Raw genomic sequence first — 17,275 nt, 5'->3', positions numbered from 1 at the left:
GTTTTGTCGTTACCTTAGAAATGTGATCTTGTGTAAAAATGTTTCTTGGAGGAGGAGGGGGGGGGGGGAGACAGGGAAGCAGGGAAACCAGTGAGCAAATTGGGCTAGCTACAACCCCCCCTTCTTCTTTTAACTCAAAACTCATTTATTGATCAGCTGCTTTATCAGCAGTGCTACCACCACCCCTATAATTACTTGTCTTGCTACATATATTTTTGCAATTATAAAACAGGATGAGATAACACCGATAGATCAACCGAATGAGTGAAAAGCAAACATACGTCAAGTTCTTCGGCTATGGCATCCCAGTCTTTAGCATCATGCTGTTCTATTATTTCTAATAACTGCTCATCCTCTTTGTTAGTCCATGCCTTGCTGTTGTTGATTGATGGATGGAACATGTGTTTCCAAGCAAGCATACACTGCATAGCAGTTCTGTCACCATCAAACTGGGAAACAAATGAAACAACGTTTTTTAATAATATCATTCAGCGAACTATATACTGTAAAATGTCTAATTTTCACTGGGTTTAAATTTCGCTGATTTATCATTTCAAGCATATTCAGTGGGTTTTAAATTGACGGTTTTATCATTTAGATAATGTGTTCTATGCTAAATTTTACACATTTGCTGGGTTTTAATTTAGCGCTTTTTCCATTTTTCTAACATGACTGGACCATTTCCAAACAAAAATCGATCATTACAGGTGTATAATGCATCAGTAATGCATTTCCTTATATTGCACAAATTGTACGTCTAATATACGCAACTGTTATTGCAGCTGTATTAGAAACGTGTACTTTTAACCTCAAACAGTGCACAGGAAATCGTTCTTTCACAAGACGCAAAATTCTGTGTGAAAATCCTGAAACCCTCTGAACACTCACATCAACACATGATATTTTTTGCCAATCCATTCCATCATCGAACGGCTCTGAGAGTAACTCACGGTCAGATTTTGTTCTGTAAATAAAATAATATGAAAAAATACCAGTGAAAGTATTATGCAAAACGAGATGGACAAGAGCTGTTACATTTAATAAATGCACTCTTCAGGTGAGTGATTTGAGCTTTGACTAGTTACTGTCTGCATACTCATTGGAGTAAATAGCAAGGCCGCGCTCGTTATTTGGGTCACGCTCATCCAACCATCCTGATTTCCCATAATGCAGTTGGAAATCAAAATGATTCGTTCACCTAACAAACAGTAGAAATGCATAGGTGAGGACAAAAAAATAAATGGCACAACACAACAATGTAAGGAATAAGAAGAAAAACAAGAGAAGTTCATGTTTGACTCGGCTCGACCTCTGATTGGTAGTTGATTGCTCCCAGATTGGCATATAATTGATTAGTTCACATTATAGTTCATGTACACCAAATTAATGAGATCAGTAATATTTATAATTCTTTCACCTTTGAGTACACTCCAGTCAACCAGTTGTGTTTGAATCTATGATTTACATCTATAACCCAATATGCAAGGTCAGCTTACAAAATTTGAATGAAATAGTCCTGTTCATCACCGAGAAGAAGTGCCCTACATGTTAAAATTTCAGAATTTAGCAACTTTGATATCCAAAATGGCCATCAGTCAGCCATACTTGATCAAATGGTACTGTAAAATACTTTTATTTTTATTAGCTGGAATTCATTTTCGCTGAAAAGGCCTTTTGGGTGTTTTGTATGGAATTTATTTTCATTGATTTTTGATGAGTTGAATGTGAAATATAAGAAAAAAGTTTTTATTTTCACTGAGTCATCCCTTCAGCGACAAAAACGAAAATTAATTCCAAGCGAAAATAAAGTATTTTACAGTATTGAATAAAAATTGATGTGCATATTATGTGAATCATCATGCATAGCCTGCGTGTTAAGTTTGAATGTCTGAGAAACGGTTCTGAACACACAAACAGAAAGATAGATGGATTCCAAATTAATTAATATGACAAAAAGGTGCGTAGAAGAACCCATGTGTGTTTGAAAAAACAAACTGACATTTTCACATTCAGCTGTCGTTGATTTCATGACATTGAATATTACTGATGCTATTAGCACGGCCCCCACATGCATTAATTCAAATTTATGACAGTCAAACTAAACATAAATCTCGTCTACGTTTTTGATACTGAAGCAAATCTTGCAAAAATCCCAAACTGACTTTGAGCACAAGCACATGTTTCTAAAGTTGGTGAAATTGACAAATGGGTGACAGTGTTCTCCACAAGGGGTTTTAGGCGGGCGGCCCGCCCATCAAGTTTTACGGCCGCCCAGTAACTCTCAACACCCGCCCACCAACGTACATCCAGCTGAAATTATTTGTAAAAAGCTTGCATTGTTCTTCCCAAGCCTAAACAAAAGAGTAGTTGCCCAACCCTTTATTTTGCTATTGTTTCAACTGTCCAAACATAAACAATGTCCATTGGAAGTCTGCAAGCAGTTATCAAGTGTATTCATGGCAATGTGTCAATCGCTTGAATTCATTGTCGCCCGACATTGTTGCCACTTATTGCTCACGACACGCAACTACAGTGGTTTCAATTTACAGCTGTATTTTTAATAATCGTCTTCCGATCATGAAAGAAAGAAGTAAATACGAACGAAATGTATATGCACAGAAAATAAACAAATATATTAGCAGATTGCATGTAAACTCGAACAAAAATTTAAATTCTAGCCGTATTTACAAAGTTCGCTCGATTTTCATTGTGAAAACAGCATGGAGAAGGCAAACTGATGACCTTTTGGCCTACCCCATTCAACGACCGTCTGCTACCCACCGCTGTTGGCGCTGTAACGATTTAGTATCTAAGTTGAAGATAATATTTGGTAATCGTAGTCCTAAATAACTATTAAAAATAGCTAGACGTTTCGAGCAATGGCTCTTTATCGATAGCATAGAAGCAAGTGTGACTTGCTTCTATGCTATCGATAAAGAGCCATTGCTCGAAACGTCTAGCTATTTTTAATAGTTATTTAGGACTACGATTACCAAATATTATCTTCAATATATCATACTTATCAGTCCGAGCAGCGTTTATTTATTTATAAACTACTATTAGTATCTAAGTTGCATAGGGGAACAGCGCATTCTGGGTGTTCGTGTACTGAATTCGGAAAGCGGTAATAAACATCAAACATGGCTGCTGGATTAGTTTACCGCGAGTATTTGTAATTGAATAATATTTTAGTTATCTTTTCCACATACTTTTTTCAATTTATCTATTTTTTATGTCTAATCTTTCGACAACATATCAGATTCTTTTATTTTGCCGATTGCTAGCATTTTTTTCTTGAATTCCAAAACAATGTGTGAAAACGCAACGTATCGTGGCCGTACATGCGTAAATGCATCTTACCGTCCGTCGGCACGGGTGAGTACTGATGCCACAAATAAAAATGTTATGGATTTTGTTTTGACAAATTGTCCGTTTTGGCTTCGTGGGCAAATCATCTCGTATATTTTCTACATTATAACTCAATTATGTTTTGTACTTGCTCTTGGTTACTCGAATTGCATTTCATGAACGCAGAATAATTTGCGAACGCATAAATCACCGATTTCAAACATTTTGCATTTCGTAAATATTGATAGTGACCAATCTGTTTGTATTTCAAAAAATTGTAACATGTTCCAATTAAATTAAATTAAAAAGAGAATAGTAAATAACTTAGTGTGTATTGCAGTTCATGTCCTAAATGCGAGAATGCTGTATGTAAATGATATGCAAATTAATATGCAAATTTATGCTAATTAGACCGCCCACCGGCTAATTTGGATTGTGGAGAACACTGGGTGATTACAACACTTTACAACATATTTATTTCACTGTAAACTTGAGACGATGATTTTCTGACGCTTTCATGACTGAAATGGCTGAAAAAAACATAGGTACTAAACAGCTAATCAGGTCACAAGACCAGGCATTTCAATTTGTTTATTTTCAGATGATTTTCAACCATTTCGGTGGTGAATTTAATTCTACTGAAATATGTGGTTGGATATCACAACAGGATTTAAGACAGGATTTGTATTAGAACGAGTCTGGTAGTGTATACAATGTATATACCACGCAGTGACGGTGACAGAGTGACAACGAGACAGTATTCTACAGCAAAGAATACTCGGGAATATGACATGCGTCATAGAGCGTCAGGTAGAAACAACTAGAGAATTACATTGAATCACAGTTTATATAGACAGTCAAGGATTCACACCATGTAAATAAACTATGACTGTATTTACTTTCGAAGTATGTTTACTTTTACTTTAGTACCAATAACCTTGAATAGTTAAATGGTCTGAAACAGTCAAGGTTGTGTTAGTTTACCCATGGAACTATAAACCCCAGGAAGAACAACCACTTCGTTTCCTTTGAACTATGATAGTTGCCGCGATGACGAATGTTTATTTTGACTGTTTATTTCGTCGCATTAAAAAATAAGCCGATTTACGCAAATGAACGTTTATCTCCGACTATCGGTCATTTTCGGAGTCAATCAGGCGACTTCGGGGATCACGTGATCGAGTTGTTTCGGTTATAGCATAAAAAAACAATGGCGCCAAGACAAAAACACTGATAATGAGCGACATTCAACGGGAAAAAAAAACACATTGCCACTTCTGGCGATCGAAGGGAAACACGGAATAAGTCGGGATATCTCGACAACAAACAGCATACCAAACCCCATGTTTCGCAAACTTTCGCAACCTTATTTTTTCAAGGGTTGAAAAAAACATGAAATAATCTAAAAACGACATTGAAAATTATGAAATCTCGCTAAAACTCCGACCCGTTGCATGATTTCCGGTACACTGAAGGTCACCCTGCAGACTGACTTGTTTGCGCATGCGTAGTTAACGAAATATTTTACTGCGCAGATATGAAATATTTTTTTCAAGTTTTCCGTTTCCAGCAAAGCGGTTGATACAGGCGTATCGGCGGCAACTAACATGGAGTATGACTAATGTCGTGGAAACAAAAGCGAAAGCACTGTAAGATAAACTAAGACAAAGGTTTTTTTAATCCTCTTAGTTTCGTTGTTCTTCCTGGGGTTTATAGTTCCATGGTTTACCATAGGGATACATGTAATTTTAAAGGAATACAACAATACTATGACTCAAAGTGAAAATAAAACGAATCAATAACGAATAATTAATATGAATAAAGTGTTCCCGATAAAATAACTTTCATCGTACCTGATAGCGTTGATCTGTAGCTTCAGATTGTTTATATCTTTCTTCAACTCTGTCACCTCTTCTAGTTCAAGTGGTGAAGTGAGCTTCCGTTCTAAAACTTCCTGTTTATTGATCAATGGCTGCATGAGCCGCTTTTTTTGTTCACTAGAAACCGCTTTGTGAAGAATAGTCTTCTCTCGTGGTTGCCCTGAACAAAATGGAAAAAGAGTTATCTAACTTGAGATGGTATTCATCTGAAATTTCCTAAATGCCAAATTTGTGATTTTGAGCCCAGTATCATAATTACACTATTACGAGAAAGTGCATATAGACCTAAAAATTGCAATTATAAATCTAGATCATTAGAACTTATTTTGATCATTTACAAGTAACCTCTCAACTGAGACAGCTCCACTGTTAGCATGCACATTTCAATTAGAGAATTGAAAATATCATCACGAAATGAACAAATCTGAGAGGTCCACCTGTAGTACCTATATTGTATAATATCAAAGCAATTAGACTTGCAGTTTTAACAAGAAGTCAAAAATATCACTTTTTACCAAAAATGAAAAAAATATTCATCAAAATTAGAGAATTGAAAATATCATCACGAAATGAACAAATCTGAGAGGTCCACCTGTAGTACCTATATTGTATAATATCAAAGCAATCAGACTTGCAGTTTTAACAAGAAGTCAAAAATATCACTTTTTACCAAAAATGAAAAAAATATTCATCAAAATTAGAGAATTGAAAATATCATCATGAAATGAACAAATCTGAGAGGTTCACCTGTACACAGTTCTTCTATAGATAGAGGGACTGTGACCTGTAGTACCTATATGTATAATATCAAAGCAATCAGACTTGCAGTTTTAACAAGAAGTCAAAAATATCACTTTTTACCAAAAATGAAAAAACAATCACTTATCACATATGATAAGTTCCACTCGTCAAAGTTGACAGCAGAGCTAAGAACATTATAAAATAATGCTGAAATAACTATCCAAGGCATGTAAAAGTACATTCATGAAAAAAATGTCTGCCAGTTGGCTGTTCTAGATAGTGAAACAAAATGATATGCATATGTATCTCACAATGTCTTGTCTATGAGACACCGAAATACCACAGGTTTATGACCAAATTATAAACGAGTGACTGGAAAAAGGGCGAAAATATGTGATCGTTTTCCGGTCGTAAAGAAGTGAGTGGTTGAAAATTAAGCAATGAGCGGTCGGACAAAAAGCAATAAAAGCGAGAGGTTAGGCGGAATGAGTACCAGTACTGTAAAATGACATAAAAAATATGTGCCCTATACTAAGGCACCTGTCTGAGATATAAGACGGTTTGGAACTAGATGGAGACGAAGCTATAGTACCTATATTATATACAATAAATGCAGTAACTTCATAAACCTCAATAAGATTTCTGATTATGGATGAATAATCATTGCTGATGGTCATGTGACTGACACTGACCAATAAGGTTTCTGATTATGGATGAATAATCATTGCTGATGGTCATGTGACTGACACTGACCAATAAGGTTTCTGATTATGAATGAATAATCATTTCTGGTTGTCATGTGATTAAAAGTAGCCAATAACAATAGCTGATTTATAGCTGTTGACTCACATTTCCTAGGTTTACCAACATGTGCACTTTGATAACCAAGTTTCTGTCTCAACTTGGTTTCTTTGTTCATAGGTGGTACCTGTAAGTAAGTATAAACAATATCATTAACCCTTTGAGTGCATCATTTTTCCAAAATGTTGTCAGTTTTCATAAATTTTTGATAATATTTTTGAGTAATATTGGATCAAATGGACATAATTTCTAATTGGCTACAGATCTGATCAAAATTTTGGAAAAAATAGAAAAATTATTTAACTTTTGAAAAGTGACAACATTCAAACTATATTGGACAAAGAATGTCTGAGAAGTTTGACAATGAAAACAACATGGCCGCCAGTCAGCCAATTTTAATCAAATCAAGAAACAACAACTATACATCTATATGTAGGATGCATGGCATAAAAGAAAAAAAAAATGCATCAGTAACCCAACATGAGAGATGTCAATCAGTCAAGCCAAGCCTGAGAAACAACGACATGTACAAATGTTGATTTTTTAAGATAAAAATGGCCACCAGTCATCCGAAGATTAAACAAAAATAAAATAAAAATTGATGTGCATATGTCAACCAGTATGACGTGTCTTTGTACTAAGTTTGAACGAAATCAATCAACCTTTTATACGACAAATTCATCTTTGACAAAATAAATCTGCATAATTATTTTAACATTCTTTCAAATTTTTGCGCAAGACCCATTTTAATCCAGTAGCTACAAAATGAATAAAGAAATTATTAAAAAAAGACAAAAGATTCTGAAATATGTTAAAGTTTAGCGAGAAGTTGTGTTTAAATAATGTGATACTCACTGTATAGGTGCCTTCTTTACAAGTGCCTTCCTGGAAATATCTATTAAAAAAACTTTTAAACGTTGACTTGCTTTGTAAAGATGAGGATTTATCACCATTTAACTCTTGATTGATTTCATTCTGAAAGAGAAATACACAAGGTGTTACTATACTTCAATGTATTTGTTAAACTTTTGAGGGCCAGATATTTTTTCCCGCCCTAAAAAACAGTGCAAATATTTGTTCATTCTTTAAAATTCTCACAAAATTTCATCATTATTTTGGACCAGACAGACAGCTTTAGATATTGCTTTTAGTTTTTAATCAAAAGGTTTGTCATTTTTTATAAACATTTCATGTCGAGAGGAGCAGACTGTACGAAACCATTTTGTTAATGGTGTCAAAAGTAGTCAATAGTGCACAAAGTGTTAAAGTTGCACTCACAGTTCATTTTATAGAAATATGATTTTAGGAATATACACTGTACATTGTGTAGCTCTGTTACATTATATAACTCCATTGCCAAGACATTGACCATTTGACTAGATCAATAACCTGTTTACCACCAATTCCCTCTTTTCAACACAAATTCACGAAATAGTCACTGTTTATAGTCTGTACTTTCCTTGGGACAAAAACAGAAAATCTGGTCAGCATGCATTCCAAATAAGTGCACCAATCTTTTTTTCAAACTTATTTCACTATTGCACCCTCTGTTAATATTAATAAAACCATTTAAAATTTGGGTGCCGTAATTTATTTAAAAAAAAAAAAAAAAAAATTTCCACATTTTTAAAACAAGTTTGACCAGTTTTTATTTATCATCATTTATCTCATATTGCCCTACCTTGCACACAATATTAAGCTATTAAGCTGTGGTAAAGTGCATAAATCTGATTGGTAAAGCGTCTGAAAAATGTGTCCAATCAGAGCTGGCATAGCCCATAGAAACAAAAAGGTGGGATATCAAATTGTCAAAGAGGGCACACTTTAAAACATCCTCGGAATAGTATAGTGTTGAAGTCAATCCAAAGCTACTTAGAAAAGTGTGCCTGATTGGCTACCTAACCATAACACCTAACAGTCAGACCAATCAGAGAGGAGCTTGTATTTTTTAAGTATCATATTCTGCCATATATATATGCTCTGACTCGGCCATAGTTTTGAGGAGATAAATAACAAATAAACACATCTTGCTTGGAGAATACAGACTACGGAGCATGAATACCAGCTTTGAAAGCTGAAATCATAAAATTGAGATTCATAATTGGCAAATAAATTGAAATAATTTACCTGTCTCTTATTATTGGTTGCAATCATGAAGTGTAATTTCTTGATTTCTTCTTCAATAGCTCTCTGGTATTCCATGTTTTGCTGCAAGCACAGCAGTGGCGAGGAATCCTGTAAATCCTTGTCATAGTCAGCTTCAACATTATATACTGCATTGCCCTAAAAGAACATCAAGTCTTTATTATTTTAAAATTATTAATATTTTGGACCAAATTGATCAGAGCATATTATATGAAGAAAAATAATTGCTTTTTTTATGTTGAAACATTAAAAATCAATTGTGCCCTCTACCAGTATGTACATACATTATTACTTTTATCATAGACGCACCACTGCAGTGTCCACTCAAAGAAAATAGCACTGTTTATTGGTTAGCCTGACATGTAGTCTTGTGAGTGGTGCCCTCGCCTGACAGAATACTGTATGTATTGTCAGCAAGATCTCTATTGCGAATTCACGCAATTTGATTGGTACCAACAATAAAATCATTGGGGGAAGTGAAAAACTACATTGTTCTGTCAGACGTGTGTTGGGTTTGGAGTACCGGAGAGGGCGCAACTCACGCGACCTTGTCTAGCTAAGTATTGCATTACAATATCTCGTATATTGTATTTATCTAGTCATAATGATTAATTGAAGCCATATTAAATTTTCATAATTTTCCTCAATCCTGGGCATACAAGTGTTTGGATTGATAAAATGTAGAATAATAATAAGGTTATATGAAAAATTAACAGCGTGTTTCTGGTAACACTGAAAACAAAAGTAGAGACACAGGGGTCGAAATACTCTGGTGCACACTGCACTATGCACATAGATTATCAGCTCGTGCAAATAAACTCAAAATATAATGTGCACGCTGTGCATGTAGCAATGAACACAACATTTTCTCATTATATTCACTAAGCCTAAATTAAGTTCAACAATTATTGTAAGGTAACTAAAAAAAAGCAAATTCTTTCGTGTTCACATTGATCGAGAACTAGTAAATTTTATTATAACTTTAAAAGTGGTGCATTTCACAACAATTTAGTGCAGGTAAATTTCAAATTCAACATGCACACTGTGCATGCAAGGAAAAAAATAATATTTCAATCCCTGAGACAGAAAGGAATAACTTTTTATTGTATGAAAAGCAATTAATTATTCTCAATTTATTATTCGGGAATGCTGCTTGGCCAATATTGTTATTTTTGTCTATAACACACCATATCTTGCATGTACAGGTTGACATTTTGGTTCCAAAATGAAGAATTTTAAATAGAGCTGAAAGGAGTACTGTAAAGGGGTTAATTATTCACTGGGTTATAATTTTGCTTATTTCGCTGACTGGAAAATGCGCTAAATTAAAACCCAGTGAATATGTAAAATTTAGCATAGAACACATTATCTAAATGATAAAACCGTGGATTTAAAACCCACTGAATATGCCTGAAATGGTAAATCAGCGAAATTTAAACCCAGTGAAAATTAGTCATTTTACAGTACCTACAAGTCCCAATTTTCCAGTTTGGCAATGAAAAAAGACACAGGGTCGACCTGGAAAAGGCAAGGGTGGGTTTAATACCGGAAAGGCATTATTTTTCTTTCTTTAGCTAAAGGTTACTACGAGAATACTATAAAACATGTACTCAGACAGTACACTGTCACATCTAACTCAGCTACACTTTGGTCAATACTTTGCGGCATCCTCGTAAGAATTTCATATCTCCCACAGGGGTGTGTTGGAATCTAAAACATGTATGAATAGTGTGTATGGATGATAGTTATAGCCGTACCTGCGGTGATCCCACTGCAATCTGAACACCGTCTTTTGAACTTGGTGGAGATCTTAGCAAACTACCTGTACCAATGTGATCATCTACAAAAAACAAAAAAATACTTACTTTTGAGTTCACATTTACGCAGCATGGTCATATACTGTAAAATGCCTAATTTTTCACTGGGTTTAAATTTCGCTGATTTAGCATTTCAGGCATATTCAGTGGGTTTTAAATTGACGGTTTTAACATTTGGATAATGTGTTCTATGCTCAATTTTACATATTCACTGGGTTTTAATTTAGCGTACTTTCCAGTCAGCGAAAATAAGCAAAATTAAAACCCAGTGAATAATTAATCCTTTTACAGTAATGAGTTCTGCAGTGCATGATGGTCTGACGACTTTGACAATAGTAGCATACATCTGTATACCTGTTTTACTCTCAGCGCAACAAAGACATTTGCTTCATTTTTATAAATATTTATAAATTTTACAATTCAAACAGAAACAAGATGTTTCTATTGGATAATTGAATAACACTGGAACATTTTCAAATGAGGTATCACACTGTGCTCATTGATTGGCTGGTTTGATTCAACTGCCATTGAAAATTTATAAATATTTATAAAGATGAAGCGAATGTCTTTGTTGCGCTGAGAGTATACATGTTTTATAAATTTCATAATAAAAAAATTCATGTTTTCTTGAAAACAAGTGTATGAACTTTACGATTATACAAGACGAAGCTAACAAGAATACAAGAAGAGGTCAGAAAAGAGAACTTCATAGAAAGCAATTTTAAATATACCATGAAACGTTAAGTACAAGGTACACCACAAGCTTTTAGGGCCAGTTCTTGTGTAGTTATTGGTTTCGTCGTGTTCTTGTAATTGCAGTACGATTTATCAGCTATTGAACACTTATTTCATACAAAAAACGAAATAAGGACGAGCACGCCTACAATATTACCGAAACCAATACCCCGGTTCCACAGTCACTTGGGGGATGAACATCAATAAATACTAATTTAAAAAAAAAATCATGCGCAGTACGTATATAAATAAACAAGTTGTGAAACATAGCACCTAGTAAATCTACATCGTGTCGGTTTCAAATTTCGATTTCTTACCTCAAAATGCGAAACAAAAATTTTAGAGGGGATCAGGTGTTACGTTAATAACCATTGTTCATAATCGCTAACTTGGTTTTATTGAAACCGACACGATGTAGATTTACGAGGTGCCATGTTTCACAACTTGTTTATTTATATACGTATAGCGGATGATTTTTTTTTTTTAAATTAGTATTTGTTGATTTTCCGGTTCTTCAACAAAGGACTATGTCAAGACGAACACAAGTACAGATGACAGAGGTATTTAAAGTTAATATTTAAACAGTGTTTTAGTCTCGTTCTTTGGGTAAGACAGGATCAAACTGTTGGATTGTAAGAGAGTATAACGTCACATCACCTGGAATAGATGGAATACCGCTCGGACCCGCTTCAGTCTCAGAGTCACCATCGTGAATGTCATCTTCGGAGGCAGACTCGTATTCGTCTGACGAATCTCTTTTACCGTTTGCTCCTAAAACCAGCTGTATCTGTTCGATATCATCTTTCAATTGCTCCAATTCACCACCAACACGACTTGTGCTTGCCATTTCTCGGCAAATATCGCTATTTGACATCGTTCAAGAAAGAATACATCCGCACGCAAGTCGCCATATTTCAACGATGGGTCAACGTTGAGGTCAGAGTTCGAAGCTCACTAGCGTGTGACAGAGGAGTAATTTCAAATTACAAATCAATGTAAATATGAACTATAAAAATGGGAATATATATTAATAATGAAATTATAGCCTGAAATAAGATGCATATGAAATATTATGCATGTATACCATGAACATTACTACTCCAGGGGCCAAATGCTCAGAATGTTCGTTCTGCAGTCAATAGTTGCATGTGATATTTGTCATTCCGTCTTGTGGCACAGGATTGAGGGTGAATGTCGAAGTAAGGGCCTTTATATTTCCAAAGATAATGTAATTGTTTTAATAAGTTTATATTCAGGCAAACAAAATCCAAAGTCCAAACACATCATGTAATAAAACGAAAGGTACTTTGATGTAAAATTCAATCAAAAATAAAATACTATATAAAAAATTTTTGGAGATATTCCGACTATAGTTACGAAATTTTACTATTTTTGTATGAATTGGCAAAACAGAAATGTATGTAATTTATTCGCACTATGCCCAACATCAAAATAAATGTAATACTAGTATTATGCAGATTTGTATGCTGGAAATTACATTTGGACGATTTTACTCCTAATAAAATTAAAATTATCTGAGGTCATAGTTTCATTTTGAGTGCCTAAGGGTGTGAGCAGAATTTATGGCAGAGGGGTTGAGAAAATGGGGGGTAACGGAAAAATATGGGTGGCTCTGGGGGGCTTTGAAATTTTATGACAGCTGTCCGGGGGGCATAACATTTTAAAACACGACAACGTATAACAATATTTGTCATATTTTATTCACTTTTTAACTTAAAAAAACAAAACATATTTGTAAATGTACTAGTATAATAAATAAAACATATCGGTAGAACAACAGTTAAGTTTACATGTAGTTTGACCAAAAAACGGTGTGATTTGATTGTAAATTTTTATGGTGGTAAAAACCTTTTTTGTAAATATGATGTATTAAAGGTAGCAACAGAGGAAATGTGGACATATAAAATAATGAATAATAGTTTGTTTGTTTGTTTTTTAAAGCAAGGAAACTAGCACCATCGTTTAACAAACTGTATACATATCTTCCTGGTACCAGAGGTACATTACTTGGGGTTTGCAACTAGCATAGTACTGTATGGTGACATCATGTCAAGATCCCATTCAAGTCTCTTCTCGTAGATAGCGAGACTGAGGCTACGACCTTCTGACATGACGCATATCAATGTTCAAGGTTTGTAATGAAAAAAATAAACTTTTCTTGTCACTATCACAGTGAAAAATGTAATACATCGAAAATGTACAGAAAATATAGTTCTCGTACTCCGTCATATCGTGAGCAGCTGTTTTGATCCACCTGGACATCCCAGTATCCGAGTTACCTCGGGCATGCGCATTCGCATTTTTTCTGAGTTGGAACGCTTATGCGAGAGCGAGATTGTGACGGGATCTTGGTATCATGTCACCGTAGTTACAAACCCCAAGTAATGTACCTCTGCTGGTACCAATTATTGCACTCAATGTACTATGCTATAACAAGAGGGGGGGCAAGGGGGTAGCTGGTACAGTTTTACGGGAAATAAAAAGGGCTTTTTACAATTTACAAGGAAAAAAAAGACGTTTTTACAGTTTACAGTGAAAATTGAATTTTGCAGTGAAATGTGTCATCTGGTCGTTTTACAGTTTCGAAAATGTAATTTCCCTGGATTATTCTTTACGACTTTTTTTTATTTTGGATGTAAATTCCTGTACGTACCGAGAAAAATGACACATTTTTACAGTGTACGAAAAAAATATTTGATTGATTACGTTGTACGTCCAGCCTGTCATCAGCATTATCAGGGTTCTCAAATGCATTGATTTTTCGTAAGTAAATTAGACAATTGAGGTGTTTCCTTGGCAACAGCTTCGGTTTGGCAATTTTATTAGTAATAATAACAGTATCTGGTTTATGTCCATATTTGGATTTAACAACTTTTTCTCCCATATCAGAGCTATATGCATCAACCACTAACATCTTTGCCTGTTTGATGATTCTTTTTTTTTTTCTTTTGGTATTCCTCTTTGTGTGTTCTTTCTTTCCATGTTTTGTCCGTACTCGTTCTATTAATGCAACACGAGTATTCATTTTGTAAAAGAGGGTGCCCCTTTAGAAAAAATGACATATTTGTAAACCCCCCCCATATATATATATATTTTCATGTATTGTTATTGATTTTTACATGTATATATGAAGCAACATAAATGCTTAGTGAGAGGAGAACTTCAGTCAGTCTAATTTGTAGATATATCTTCTTCAGATAAAATGTTTTACTATAAACAGTTGAGATAAAACTGTCGCCTCGAAAAAGCATTTTGATAAATAAACATTACTACAAGCAATCCACTATGCACAACTTTTTCGGCAGATTTCATTTCTGTGAAGTAAAAATACACAAATTGACAAATAATATTTTGAATTTATATTACCAGTTCTACTCACTTGTCTGAAGAAAGTCCATGTTATGATTTAGAACAGTCTCTTCACTGTACAAAGTTATGCACCTATCGGAAATATAACTAGCCGAGCTTGATGTCGATTTAGGATTCTGCTTACAAATAATTTAGCCAATCATAGTACGTTAATTTTAGCCAATAAAACAACCTCATTAATAGTTATTTACCTATCAGCTCGTCTCCCTATTACCCAATCATGTACAAGGCCAAAGTCACTTTCCGCCAAAATGCAAGGAATGTAAACTTGTGTATATAAGTGGGTGCTTTGACACACCACGGGAGGAGGTTTCAATAAAGTCATCTGTTATAGTGTACACCAGTTCGTCTCTTGTTATCCACCCCTGAACCTTATCTTAACAATTACTCACAGCACCCAAGACCAACAAATCTATCTTTTGCTACATGGCCACCATCTTTTTTCAGGGTGAGACATTTTTATATTTTTTTTTGTGTAATCTGACTGATTTGACAATACTGACAATGTCTGTAGTCTAGGTGGTAGTGATGATATTGTCACTAGTGATCGTAGTGGGTCTAATACCACTTGTGTTGGTGGCAATGAGGATGTTGCTCCTGGTGATGGTCTGTTGCTAGTGGTTTAGATGGCAGTGTAGATGCATTGTCAGCTTTAATAAGACGTGTTTTGCAATAATGAATACTTCTTTAATTATATTTACACATATTTTAAACACAATAGATTTGCATGTACTGACATTTCATGTTTATTTTTGTGGTATATATTATTTTACATCTGTTAAAAAAATATTTTCCATGTGTATATTTTTATTTTATTATATTTAAATATATTCAGTTAAATATATTTAAATATATAAAAAGTCACTGCTCCTCTGTGGCTTTGGAACATATGCTGACCCCCTCTGTTTTGCCCCCCCCCCCAGGAATAATAAATGGTAATTTCTTTACTAGGGGGGTCCAGGAGCATACTCCCCCTTAGAAAATTGAAATCTAGACCCTCTGAAACGACATTTCCTGCACTTTTTCGGAGGGGCGACCGCCCCCTCTTCCCCCCGTACCGTCGCCACTGATTTGTTTACTGTAAAACATAGAAGCTTGAAGTCAATGCAATGCAAGTGTAAAATTATCGTGTTTAGAAACGGAGTTAGACATAATTAGATAAGAATTGATATATGGATGGGGTAAGGGTAGAAGTTGTCTCATATTCCAATTATTTGGGTATAACACTTTCATCATCGGGTTTATGGACACACGCTCAGCAAATAAAGCGGTGCATAGTGTAAACAGATATTAAGTCTATTTAAGAATGTTAAAATTAATATTGCTCTGATGATTTGTGACGACAAAATCGTACCAATAATGAATTATGGTTGTACAATTTGGGGATTCCATGCTGGAGAACATATTGAAAACGACCTTACCTCTTTTTGCAACTACTGTAAAACACATTGAAATAGCTACATGCCATTTTAGCGAATTTGACTCAATACATGAATTAACAAAATCTTAATTTAGCTAAAATGCCAACAATCTCATTGTGAGAATCTACTTTATTCTAAATTAGCGACATCTTGAATTAGCGAAATTACAGATTGGCTAAATGAGCTAAAATGACATGCTAGAAAGACGTGCTTTAAAGTATATACTAAATGTTATAATACAAACAACACCGCTGGACTTGGTAGAGTTCCATTGAGAACCCTTAGATTGTCTCGTATTGTTAGATATTAGTAAACATCCTGCATTCGTGACAATACGTTGTATATTAAATATTGTTATAATTACCAATTTGAAATGATTGAAACGGGCTGGGCATATAATATAAATGATCTGTTGTTTAGATCTGGTCTCGACGTGGGCTGAGATTTGCAAGGGTTAGCAATATAAATATGTTTGTATCCGCCTTTAAACAAAGATTGCTCGACATCGCTGTGTATTAATGGTCAATAATATCTGTCTTTATTGATAACGATTTTCTTATACGCATACAGATGTCGTGCTTCTAGTCACAGATTACGCATCGACAGTGGTAGGGCGGAAAACATTCCCAGAGAAAGAAGAATCTGAACTTTATGTGTTTTGCAGAAAGTGGAAGACGAATTTCATTTTTGTTGCGAATGTCTGTTATATAAACATTTGTGAGAACCCCCTTACTATTACAGATACCCATCATCTATAAAATTTAGGTTCTTCTTTCAAAGTATATATTTTATGGTTTCAAATTAAGAGACAATATTATTTCCAATGTTAATTAAGATGACACGAAAAAGGTACAATACTATTCTGCCATAATATTGTATATCCGAGATAAAGATTTTGTTCACGATGATTTGAAATTTTATTAATTGAAAAGTAATGTGATGCATTCCATTAAATGGAAGGTACCAGAATTGTTCTTCTTCAATCCGTCCACCCATT

General features: G+C 34.5%; 1 protein-coding gene across 1 annotated transcript in view; it reads right to left on the bottom strand.

Annotated features, from left to right (window-relative positions):
• LOC102801483 (uncharacterized) overlaps nt 1-12,389 on the bottom strand; it is a 29,373-nt gene extending 16,984 nt beyond the window's left edge. The window contains exons 1-8 of the mRNA XM_085491854.1: nt 12,125-12,389; nt 10,673-10,755; nt 8,898-9,053; nt 7,626-7,745; nt 6,819-6,897; nt 5,202-5,388; nt 889-964; nt 282-449 (exon numbers count right to left, since the gene is read on the bottom strand). Of these exons, the coding sequence (XP_085347980.1) occupies nt 282-449; nt 889-964; nt 5,202-5,388; nt 6,819-6,897; nt 7,626-7,745; nt 8,898-9,053; nt 10,673-10,755; nt 12,125-12,341 (1,086 nt within the window). The 5' untranslated portion in view covers nt 12,342-12,389. The remainder of the gene's footprint in view (nt 1-281; nt 450-888; nt 965-5,201; nt 5,389-6,818; nt 6,898-7,625; nt 7,746-8,897; nt 9,054-10,672; nt 10,756-12,124) is intronic.
• Nucleotides 12,390-17,275: the final 4,886 nt, after the last annotated feature.

The sequence above is a fragment of the Saccoglossus kowalevskii genome, chromosome 17 (assembly GCF_978046115.1).
Source record: "Saccoglossus kowalevskii chromosome 17, keSacKowa6.1, whole genome shotgun sequence".
Taxonomy (NCBI): Eukaryota; Metazoa; Hemichordata; class Enteropneusta; family Harrimaniidae; genus Saccoglossus; species Saccoglossus kowalevskii.
This window is presented reverse-complemented; position numbering and strand designations above follow the sequence as displayed.